The sequence below is a fragment of the Hippocampus bargibanti genome, linkage group LG08 (assembly GCF_051943395.1).
Source record: "Hippocampus bargibanti isolate YZ-2025 linkage group LG08, ASM5194339v1, whole genome shotgun sequence".
Lineage (NCBI taxonomy): Eukaryota > Metazoa > Chordata > Actinopteri > Syngnathiformes > Syngnathidae > Hippocampus > Hippocampus bargibanti.
In genome coordinates this window covers 4,912,501-4,925,000 of record NC_142741.1, presented here as the reverse complement: position 1 = coordinate 4,925,000, position 12,500 = coordinate 4,912,501, and the positions used below count along the sequence as shown (strand labels likewise).

Sequence of the window (12,500 nt, the reverse complement as noted above, 5' to 3'; positions counted from 1 at the left end):
GGTGCCAGACTTCTGCTTTGATAGGTCACTGCTCTAAGGTCAAAGAAGTACAGATGACGGTTGAAGAAACTGTGCCACATGCATCCTGACATTTGACACAAAATGGCGTCCGCGTTATTTCAGTTACTTTTATGTCACCTTGTAATTTTTGTTTTTCATATTTAATCGCAAATACGCTCACTACCCGGCGTTCCACTCACGTGTCCTTGGTCGTCCAGCTCGTTGTTGGTGAGCTTGAGCTTGTCGAAACTGACCACCTGCCGCATCCACGTGTCGCCCGACGCCAGCGAGTCCGGGTGGATGTAGACCCGCGGGGGCACCGGCGAGTCGGCGTTGCCCGCTACCATCCACTTGGAGCTGTGGTACACGTACCTGCGCGGCCAACCCCAAAAAACAAAGAACAAATCAGAGCCGGTCGCTGGTTGGGAAGCCGCGCCGTTAGCAAAAAGGACTCGAGCTGACTCCTGGACCGCATCTGCTAGCAAAAGGTGTGCCACAGGGATCAATGTCGGGACTTGTTCTCTTCTCTTTAAGGGAAAACTAAGGTGGCTCATGATCAAACGTGCCGCAGGAAGTGGCCAAAGCATTGATTCCGGAGCTCCTTCTGTCCTCGTGTCAACAACGGCGTATGGATGTCAATTTAGCTAGCTGGCTAATCCCTGACACCACCGTGTCCAAGTCAAGGCTCGCGGGCTAAATTTGGTCCGCCACATCATTTTTATTAGGCCCGCCAAAGCAAATAAAACTTGTAAAATTCCATGCTATTCTATCGAGCTAACTAACCAGGTAGCTATCTTTCTATTCAGCTAGCTGGCTAATTACTTACATCACAGGTGTCAAAGTCGAGGACTGGGGGCCAAATCTGGCCCGCCACATCATTTTATTGGGCCCGTGAAAACAAATCTAACTTTATATGCTCATCTATCGAGCTAGCTAGTGAGCCTTCGAGCTCACCATCTCTCTATTCAGCCAGTTGGGTAATGCCTTACATCACAGGTGTCAAAGTCGAGGCCCGGGGGGCTAAATCTGGCCCACCATATCATTTTATTGGACCCGTGAAAGCAAATCAAACTTTCAATGCTCATCTGTCGAGCTAGGTAGTTAGCCATCAGGCTAGCTAGCTCTCTTTCTAATCAGCTATCTGGATAATCCCTTACATCACAGGTGTCAAAGTTGAGGCCCGGGGGCTAAATCTTGCTCGCCGCATCATTTTATTCAGTCCATGAGAGCAAATCAAACTTTTCCATGCAATTCCATGCTCATCTATCGGGTTAGCTATCCAGCTAACTCTCTTTCTATTCAGCTATCTGGCTAATTCCTTGCATCACAGGTGTCAAAGTCTCCCTTCAAGCGAAAAGAAGTCTCCAGAATTTCCAGATGTACAGTGATACCTCAGTTTACGAACTTAATTGGTTTCCAGAAAGTGTGTGAAAGGTGAAAAGTTCGTCTGCCAAACATTTATTTCCCATTAGTAACCATTATAATGAGAATAATCCGTTCCCATGTCCACATAAAACATAATTTTCTACGAAATAAGCCTTAAAACTAAAACTACATACCTTATTTTATGCACAATAAATGTGCTATTGTATTGTAATTAAAGAAATAAACTGTACTATATAATAAAGTCGGTGTATTTACCTTTGTGATGGCAGTTGTCAATAGATGGTAGCAATGGTCGACTTAACACTAGCTTGTAGTGGGGTCTTCTTCGGTCCCATAATAGCAAAAGTACTCCACTCGATAACAAACCACGTCTGCACTCAAAGAAAGTGGGTGTGGAAAACTAGTCCGCCATCCACCACGTAAGGCGAAAAGTTTGTGAGCTAAATCGTTTGTAAGCGGAGGTATCACTGTACTTGAATTTGGTCTTCCTCCAAGCTCTTTGACCACTAGAGGGCGCAAAGACGCCATGCTTACTTCTTCCCGCCAGTCTTGCTAAAGCCCTTCGGCGTTTTTTTTATTCGCAGTTCAAAGTTGTTTGAAAATCAACTTAAGGATAAAGGCTTCCATCTCCTCACGATTCAATTCAGGCTTTGCGGTAAAAAAAAAATCAAAAACATTTTTACTTCATTTTTGAATGCGGTCGCGCGGCTAGCTTACGCTTCCTAGCCGCCCATATATCGCACTTAGGCATCCACAGATTGAACATGTCAACAACGACTGCAAATAGTTCACTGGACTGTCAACGCTTTTAATTGCCGCCAGTAAAAGGCAAGAATAACGACAACGTGGTTAGCGGCCAAAGATGGCCGACTCATCTTCAATCATTTGAATGCTTATCCCAATTAAAATGCGGCGAAATCAGCGTCGACAACGCCTTTGTCGGCGCCACGTTTGCGCCGCGACTTGCCGCCGCCGAAAATAACACGGCAACTTTTCAAACGCGCTGGGATCGACCTCTGTGACCCGCGAGAAGCCCAACGTGGCCTATTCCTTTTCGTCTTCAAAACGTTTTCAACCATTCCCAATTTTCCGATCGTTGTTCTACAAGAACATTCCAAAAAGATCGTGAATGGAACATCGCAAATCGCCTTCACTTGGGGGCGCCACCACATTGACGACGAGGCACCAGATGACTTATACGTCACGTTTTAAGAGTTAATTCCTAAATCGTATGGGTCTGTAGTTATCTAAGCTTGAAATGGGGTCGGCTGTACAACAAATTTTATTGAATTGTATTTATTTCCCACCTTATTTATTTATTAATTCATTCATTTATTTATTTATTTGGGTAGCTATCTAGCTATATAGGTAACATCCTACTTACGACCAGCTCGACTTACGACCACCTGTACTTACAACCATGACCACCAGACCCTATATATTTTTTTATTTTAATTCTACGCCCGGCACCGCAACACGCTAGCAGGCCGGCAATGCATACAACAATTTTGGCCAGCCAGCATGCATCACTCTTGCACAGCAATCAACCGTGTGACGGCACCAGAGGGGGCAGGGGGAGTTTGCGAGTCATTTAGCCTCCGAGTCTCTATTCAACATTTTGAATGGATTTCGACTTAAGACCATTTCGACTTACGATCGTTTGGTTGGAACGGAACTCGGTCTTAAGTCAGATGTTACCTGTATTTCTATCTATTTAGCTAGCTAGCTAGATAGGTGCAGTGAGCTAGCTCAATACATCCATATTGATTGATATAGCGCATTAACAACAGCTGAAGCTGTAACAAAGCACTAACATTGAAAAAAGGTAAATGCTGCCCCTTTGGGTAAGGGGAAAAAGATGGCCAGAGGTTTGACCAGCGCTTTATCAGCACCCCTCACAAGAAAAATTAACCTTGAAGAAATTCAGGAATTGTGCTCCACACCACACTCATTTCACGAATGTCAGTGAATGAGTTTAAAGGCAATATTTCTATTTTTGAAGGCTCCCATCGCCATTTTGGCTAGCAGTGTGCTGTGCTGTGCAGCGGAGGAGTTTGTTGAGGGTAAACAGGTGTTGGATGAAATTGGAGAAGTCTGTGCGGGTGGGCGCAAGGCGGGCGCAAGGCGCAAGGCTCCCTGGCTAGCGTGGCCACATCTGACGCCGCGCGGTTAGCTTCCAATGGCGGGGTAGCCCAAGATGTACTTGAGCGACGAAAGCGCTCCCAGAACATTTCGGGTCAGTTTGGGTCATTTCAGGTCGTCGGGTGCGAGACCAATGAGCTTTAGCGGAGGCAGCTCACCGATATCTCTTGTTGTCCACGGGCACGATGTCCATGGCGATGTAGTACTGCTGGTGGGGGTCCAGGCCGCCAATTTTGACTCGCATGGCGGGAAACATCCTCCTGGGGGTGTGTGGGGGGGAAGGGGTTGCAAAAAAACAAAAAGACCAACCTCAGTTTTCCATAAGCATTGATCTTTTTCTCATTTTTTTCCTGACGAACAACGACCCATAAGTTTGTCTTGACAGAAAGCCCCCTAAAAAACAAGGATAATGCTACAATGGGGTGCGAACAAGATGAAGGCTAAAAGCTATCTATCTGGAAGCTAGCTATCTCAAAGCTAGCTAAAAGCTAGTTAAAAGCTAGCTATCTGGAGGCTAGCTATCTGTAAGTTTGTATTGACAGAGCCCCCCGAAAAAAAAAACAATCAAGGATAATGTTAGAATGGGGTGCTAACGAGATGAAGGCTAAAAGCTATCTATCTGGAAGCTAGCTATCTGGAAGCTATCTATCTGTAACAAGATGGAGGCTAAATGTTATCTATATGGAAGCTAGCTATCTGGAAGCCAGCCATCTGTAAATTTGTCTTGACAGAGCCCCCCCCAAAAAAAAAACAACCAAGGATAATGCTAGAATGGGGTGCTAACAAGATGAAGGCTAAAACCTATCTATCTGGAAGCTAGCTATCTGGAAGCTATCTATCTGTAACAAGATGGAGGCTAAAAGCTATCTATCTGGAAGCTAGCTATCTGGAAGCTAGCTATCTTTAACCAGATGAAGGCTAAAATCTATCTATTTGGAAGCTAGCTATCTGGAAGCTAGCCATCTGTAAATTTGTCTTGACAGAGCCCCCCCCCCCAAAAAAAAAAAAAACATCAAAGGATAATGCTAGAATTGGGCGGTAACAACATGATGGCTAAAAGCTATCTATCTGGTAGCTAGCTATATATAACAAGATGAAGGCTAAAAGCTATCTATCTGGAAGCTATCTATCTGTAAGACAGCTATCTGTAATAAGATGAAGGCTAAAAGCTATCTATCTGGAAGCTAGCTATCTGTAACAAGATGAAGGCTATAAGCGCTCTTTTTGGAATCTAGCTATCTGTAAGATTGTCTTGACAGAACACCCCCCCCCCCCCCAAAAAAAAAAAAAACAAGGATTAATGCTACAACGGGGTGCTAACAAGAAGAAGGCTAAAAGATATGTATCTGGAAGCTAGCTATCTGTAACTAGATGAAGGCAAAAACTAGCTATCTGGAAGCTAGCTACCTGGAAGCTAGCTATCTGTAAGTTTGTCTTGACAGAAAACCCCCCCACCCCAAAGAAAAAGGATAATGCTACAATGGGGTGCTAACAAGATGAAGGCTAAAAGCAAACGACGTTGTGGTGGCATCGGATTGGTGTCCGAATGACGTCACGCCACGACTAATCCACTTAATGCACGGAAAATTCGGTTGCTTGCGAGATATCAATCAAGCGTCTTTAAACCACCTCCACATTTTTGAAAGCAAAAAAATAAAAGAATAAAAAAAGTGCTCCGGCCGGGATCAATAAATGGCGGCTTCGTTAAAATGCCTTGCTACTGACGTCATTGTGGCTGAAGGCCGACGCGCCGCTGTTTTACGGCGTCCGCTTCGGCATGGAAAAGGTCGGCGCGGGGAGGGGGGGGGCGTAGCTGTGCTCCCTCCCTCGTTATCGTGACACGAAGGCATAAAAGCATAAAAAAAGATCGTAAAAGGTTCCGTGAGGCGGATTTTGGGCCTAAATCAGAAAAGGCGGAACCGCAAGGCGCGGTGCGGCGCTTCGTTCGGGCCTTGGCTGCTAGCGAGTTGCTCTGACTCCTTTTCGGAGGCGAGAGGGGGGGGGGGGTTAAAAACGTCCACTTTTTTAATCACGGTTCGAACAGTTTGGAAATATCATCCGCCACCTTCCAAGTGAGCGAACGACACTTGCGCGAGATTTTGCGAGATTTTGTCGAGGAAACGAAACGCACTCAAAGTGTAAATGTTTGTTCGCTGCTGCTGCGTCCACAAACCGGTGGATCGATTTTATCATAGATTGTGTATAGTATGTGTATACTACACAAATGTAATGTATAGTGCCTTTATGATTCTGATTGATTACAGAAGCTTGGAGAAGAAGAAAAAAAACATTGGCACGATGGAACTTTTGATTTTATTTTTTTTATGTATTTATTAATATTTTTTATTTTATTATTTATTTATTATTATTATTATTATTATTGTATTTATTTTATATATTTATTTTATTTTATGGCTTTTATTTTAGTCAAGCGTTTTTAGAATTGAATAACCACAATGAAACGTGTCCCTAAATATTTATAAGTAAAAAAAATATTAGTTTTCGTTTTGAAATTGCGTCTTAAAATGATCTCTTTTCGAGAAATGCAAATGGCGACGAATTAAAAAAAATGCCAATCGAATTTTTATCGATTAGCATTCGAATTATTGGCATTATTGGCAATTATTGGCATTCGATTATTATTACGTATTATTATTATTATTATTATTATTATTATTATTAGTAGTAGTAGTAGTAGTAGTAGTAGTAGTAGTAGTAGTAGTGGTATTAGTATTATTAGTATTATTAGTATTATTATTAGTTACCTCTTCCTTTCATAATTTTGCTGCTGTGTTACTACGCGGGTAGAATGAACGCTGGCGCGAATGGCTGCCGCTGCTCACCCGCACAAAAAAAGTTCTTATCCAGTGACTGTAAAGTGTCCTTGACAGTTTGGAAAGCGGCTTAAAAATTACATTTATTATTATAATAATTACTATTACTACTATTACGAGTATTACGAGTATGACTTGTACTAATAGTATTACTAGTAATACTACTATTACTAGCTGGCTATCGATCATCTATCTGTTAGCTATATAGCTAGCTTTCTCTCTATTTGAGTTGCTTCTGGGTTGAGTGAACGCTGGCGCATGTGGCTGCCGCTACTCACCCGCACAAAAACTGTGACTGTAAAGTGACCTTGAGGGTTTTGAAAGGCGCGTATTATTATTATTATTATTATTATTATTATTATTATTATTATTATTATTATTATTATTATTATTATTATTATTAAAAATGCAAACAAACGCAAACGTGGAGAAATAAGCACGACCCCAAAAACACTCGTGGGTTGTTCCGCGTATTGCATTTCGAGTCTAAAATGGCAGTAAACGAAATTAAAGCGTTATATTTAATAATAATAATAATAATAATAATAATAATAATAATAATAATAATAATAATAATACATTTAATTTATGCTGGCGCGTGTGGCTGCCGCTGCTCACCCGCAGAAAAAACGATTTTCTGATTGTAAAGTGACCTTGAGAGTTTTGAAAGGCGCTTAGAAATGAAATGGATTATTATTATAAGCGCCTTTCAAAACTCTCAAGGACACAATTGACTCCACCACATTTTTCCACTACTTTTGTATTGTTATTGTGAACGCGCGTGCGTGCGTGCGTGCGTACCTGCCAGCCTTGGTGATGATCATCTCGGTTCCGATGTCGTGGAATCGCTTCCACAGGTCGGCGCACTGAAGCTCCACGTGGATCTCGTCCATTGACGAAGCCGGCGGAGTGGACGACGACGAAGAGGACGAGGCAGCCAGCTGGGGGGGTCCCGCCGCCGCCGCTCCCGCCCCGAACGAGCACGCCGTCCGTTCGGCCAGGTCGGAACCATCCGAGCCGTTTGGACTCGCCTCCGAATCTGCACGAGCGACACCAGAGACAAGTTACAAGAGGACATTTTGCCATCACAATACCAGAGTGCGTGTGTGAGTGTGTGTGTGTGTGTGTGTGTGTGTGTGTGTGTGTGTGTGTGTGTGTGTGTGTGTGTGTGTGTGTGTGTGTGTGTGTGTGTGTGTGTGTGTGTGTTTGTATGACTAGTCTTGTGAGGACCAATAACATTTATACCATATGTAGTGAGGACACCGCTTTCGAAACCAAATGGAGCGCAACATCTCTCCATAATAATCATAATAACATGATAATAATCAAAATCATAATCATAATCATCATAACAACAATAATAATCATCATAATCATAGGATGGATGCATTGGATTGGATTGGATTGGATTTGCCTTTATTCGTCTCGCAGTGGAGAAATTAACATTTCACAGCAGCAAAGTTATGAAAGGAAGAGGAAAGGAAAGAAAGAAGTAGAAAAACAAAATTGAGAAGCTGCTGGAAAGACAGCCACTGTCGCAGCAACAAAAAACTAAATAACAAATAATGTAACAACACAAAGACACAGACATTTATTCTTCAGCAGTTGTTGTACCCTCTTTGTGACATGAAGCAGTTCTAGATGATGATAATAATATCAATGAAAAGGTTTCTTCAGGCGCCATCTGTACTACTATTTTTATTATATATATATATATATATATATATATATATAGCAGGCGTGATACAGTGATACCTCAGCTTGCAAACCTTTCGCTTTACGAACATTTACAACATTTACTTCACAAGAATATAATCTTGGCATACAAACTAGTTTTTGGCGGACGAACCAAACCACATGCAGCGCCACAATCTCTGCAGACCAGTTTTCGGTGGAAGAACACCAAACCACACACGGACGAACAGTCAGTTTCTTTGAGTGCAGATGTGGTTTGTTATCGAGTGGAGTACTTTTGCTATTACGGGACTGAAAAAGACTCCACCACAGGCTAATGTTAAGCCAAAGAGGGCGCTAAAGAAAATGACAGAAGAAGGAGATCATCGAGAAACTCCAACGAGGTGTTCGTTTGTGTGACTTAGCTTCCCAGTACCAGTATGCTAAGTCGACCATTGCTACGTGTGGCTAAGGGTGTTTCTGTGTTGTCTAAGCAACAGTCTCAGGCAATAGAAGAGGTTGAAAAACTTCTGTTGATTTGGATTAACGAAAAGCAGCTCGCAGGGGACAGTGTGAGTGAGGGTATTATCACCGAGAAAGCAAGGCAACTTCACTCGGATATCATCAAGAGGCAACTACATCAACGACCATTACAACGGTCAATAAAACGACTTTATTATACAGTAAAGTTTATTTCTTTAATTATATGCAATAGCATGTTTATTATACATAAAATAAGGTATATGTTGTGTAGTTTTAAGCCTTATTAAGTCGAAAATTATGTTTTATGGGGACCTGGAAACGGATTATTCTCGTTTTTAATGGTTTCCTATGGAGAATTAATGTTAGGAAGACACACTTTTCGCCTTACACACACTTTCTGGGAACCAATTAAGTTCGTGAGCTGAGGTATGACTGTATTATCATTGCTTCCTTAAAATTCGGGGGTGGGGGGGGGGATTTCTGGCACGCTTTGGCGTTTCGTGACCCAACTTTGGACACATGATGGTCCACTTCGAGGTCACACGATTGTTTGTTTGCATGAGGTCGATCGCCATAGTGTCAAAATGCCAAACGAGGATAATGCAAAAAAAGGTTGCGGGGAGGGGGGCAACAAAATGGCGAGCGTTTACTCTGTAGTCATTTTCTTGTTTTAACGGATTTAAAATAAGAAAGAAGAAAACGAAGGAAACCCCACATCGCACTGACAGGAGGCCTTTCTCACTGCGAGGCCAGGAGGGCAAACTCGACGTCTCTTTTGGCTTTTTTCCCCCCTTCCGACGTTTTCGGGGAAAGCTCGACGAGTTTGAAACGTATACTCATATCTGTCAACCTTGGCTAATAACAGCCCTTATAAATGATTACAATTCCCATATAAAAGTAGCAATACGTCGTACATTATTTGAAATGATTAAAAAAAAACGCTAACACAACCGGAAATGTAGTTTACTGCGCATGCGCACATTATGCCTTCATAATCGACCGTACACAACGATAAAAAATATATACATATGATCGACTATTACTTTTGCTCCCCTTATTAATGATTGCAATTCCCCTTATTAAGCGATCGAAAACCTTACAAACGCAACCCGTCACATGATTATTTACTTATAGCAATAATAAAAACAGAGATTTAAATTATTGTATTTACTTAACACACACCACAAGCAATTATTTCTTTTTTTTTCTTAGTGCTCTCCTCACATGTGGTAAATTTAATGTTGCTTATTACATGCAGCAGTGCAGTGCTTACTTCTACGTTATATCTACAGTGAACCCTCGTTTATCGCGGGAGATACGTTACAAAAATAGCCCGGGATATGTGAAATCAGCGAAGTACAATGTAGTAAAAAAAAAGTTTTTTTTTTCTTTTTCTTTTCCTCTATTCTCAAAAAAAGAAAGAGTGCCAACAACTACCGATAACAATGTTTTTCTCTTGGAGAAAGACTGCTTTAAAAAAACGTTTTTTCCCCTGAAAAAAAATCCGCAATCCACTGAAGTGGCGATAAGTGAACCGCGAAGTAGCGAGGGATCACTGTATTTTATTCCTCAATTGCCACACAAATGCCGACTTCGAATACTGAAACAGAAATACAAAATCCAACGAAAACAATGTGACGCGCATGCGCATATTATCTTTCATCGACAAAGACTCGATATCCGCCGAAATTGTTTTTATCGTATAAAAGTTGTTATACACAATTCAAAATAATAAAAATACGTTGACAGGTATTATTTACTGTTTCCGATGGTCGTTTCGCCGTCGGTCGAGATATACTTTTCGGTCGTCGTCGTGTCGTCTTCTCGGAAAAGTCCGAGTCTTTCGCGGTTTTTCAATCAACCGCTTCCACTCGAAAGGCGACCACGGCGACGAGTGGACTCCGCGTCTTGCATGTCAACACGTCTCGAGTCCGTCCGATCCGTGCCGAAAGCGACAAAAACCCACGCGCCTTCTTCGCCTCGTGCGCGTTCCCGTCCCGACTCAAACGTCTTCGACAAATCCAGCACTAAGTGACGCTTTGAAATATCGCATCTGTTATTTCATATTCTTCATGGCCATTTTGAAAAAAATGTACCGAAGACTTTGCTCCGTCTCGTTTCAACCCCCCCCCCCCTACCCCAACCCTGGTTTGAAGAACGAGACCCGGTTTACATTTGACAAACGACGCTAGAACGACCGATAAACGTCATCGTGGTGACATCGCCATGACAGGTCGATCCCGGTCGTCGTTCGGAACGTCGACTTGAACGCGGACGCCGCCGTGTTTCCTTCACGTGCCGGTCCAAACGCGTAAATTGGACAAAAATAAAGAAAGGAAAACGGAGACGCTTCGCACTGACCGGGATTCATATCGAGGCAATGAGCCGGATCATCCAAATGGAGGCCGTCGTCGTCGTCGTCGTCTTCGTCGTCCTTGTGGTGGTCCCAGCCGACGCCGGAGACACCGGCAGCGGCCGCTGCGGCGGCGGCGGCGGCCGCTCGGAGTTTCCGCTTCTTGCCGGAGCCGATGAGGGCCTCCACGGAGAAGGCGCTGGCTCGCGAGCTCAAAGCGGCGGCCGAACGCCTCCTGTCACTCATGTCCGGAGGGCAGCGAAACTCCGCACCGCGGGCGGCAACGGAGAACTTCGCCCCCCGCTACCCCCAAAAATACCAAAAAGAACCCCCGAAAAGTAATCCGAGACTCAGAAGGTGAAAGTGGACAAGCGGCAGCGCAGAGCGGAGCTGGTCCGGGCCGCCATGGTCGACTGCTAGCGGATCGAGTCGCCGAGGATTGATCCGCCCGTCTGGACAAGCGCTTTTTTTTCAAGTCAGGGGCGGGGCCGCCGCCGTCGTCCAATCGGGAGGCGTAGCCTGGTGCCAGGCAAACTTTTTCCACCAATGGGGTGAGAGCCACTCCCGCCACAAGACGTCGACTTCCCGCTGCAGCCGCAACGCAGCGAACGGCTGTCAATCACACGCAAGAAGGCTCCAGATAAGCAAAAAAATAACCGGAAAACAAAATACACGCATTTATAATAATAATAATAATAATAATAATAATAATAATAATAATAATAATATTTCGAAGAGCCTTTCAAAACTCTCAAGGACACTTTACAGTCACGTGATAATATATACATTTTTGTGCGAGTGAGCAGCGGCAGCCATTCGCGCCAGCGTTCACTCTACCCGGAAGTAACATTCATCGTCACCGACTACTTTGATATTTTGACAACGATTATTGTTATTATCTGAAATCGTACTGGAGAAAAACAAATGGGTAAGACATCGTACAGGTAGGGCGAAAAATGGGAGCCATTCAAATCGACGAATTGGAGTCTTACGTAACATGGCGCCGTTACGAAAAAGATTGAACAGAATTTCTTGACATTTATTTGTCCCTGAATAATAATAATAATAATAATAATAATAATAATACATTTAATTTCTAAGCACCTATCAAAACTCTCAAGGACACTTTACAGTCAATGCTTTACAATAAGAGCGCTTTTTAGAGCTTTGAAAGGCACTTGAAAATAAAATGCATTGTTATTATTATTATTGTTATTATTATTATAATTATTATGTGTAGCATAAACGGGAAATTCACCTGATGACTATCATTAAAAAATGGCATTTTTATGATTGATTGAATGTACATTTATTCGTCTCACAGTGGAGAAATTGACATTACACAGCAGCAAAGTTATGAAAGGAAGAGGAAAGAAAGAAGTAGAAAAACAAAATACAGGATCTAGGCCATCTTGAAATCAAAATCCATAAATATACATAATACATAATGATACATAAAACGCAGATAGGCCCCAATACCTGATTAATATTAGTTTTTTTTTAAATGTCGAAAATTCACCTACAGTAATATTTCACTGTTTTTACCCCCCCCCCCCCCCAAAAAAAAAATAACATAATCAATATGTCACGCAATTAATGTCAACGACGGTTTAAATTAAATTCCACAC

General features: G+C 42.7%; 1 protein-coding gene across 1 annotated transcript in view; it reads right to left on the bottom strand.

Annotated features, from left to right (window-relative positions):
- tbx15 (T-box transcription factor 15) overlaps window positions 1-11,293 on the bottom strand; it is an 18,547-nt gene extending 7,254 nt beyond the window's left edge. The window contains exons 1-4 of the mRNA XM_089003174.1: window positions 10,881-11,293; window positions 7,164-7,401; window positions 3,687-3,788; window positions 201-372 (exon numbers count right to left, since the gene is read on the bottom strand). Coding sequence (XP_088859300.1) covers window positions 201-372; window positions 3,687-3,788; window positions 7,164-7,401; window positions 10,881-11,118 — 750 coding nt within the window. The 5' untranslated portion in view covers window positions 11,119-11,293. The remainder of the gene's footprint in view (window positions 1-200; window positions 373-3,686; window positions 3,789-7,163; window positions 7,402-10,880) is intronic.
- Between the last annotated feature and the right edge of the window lie 1,207 nt (window positions 11,294-12,500).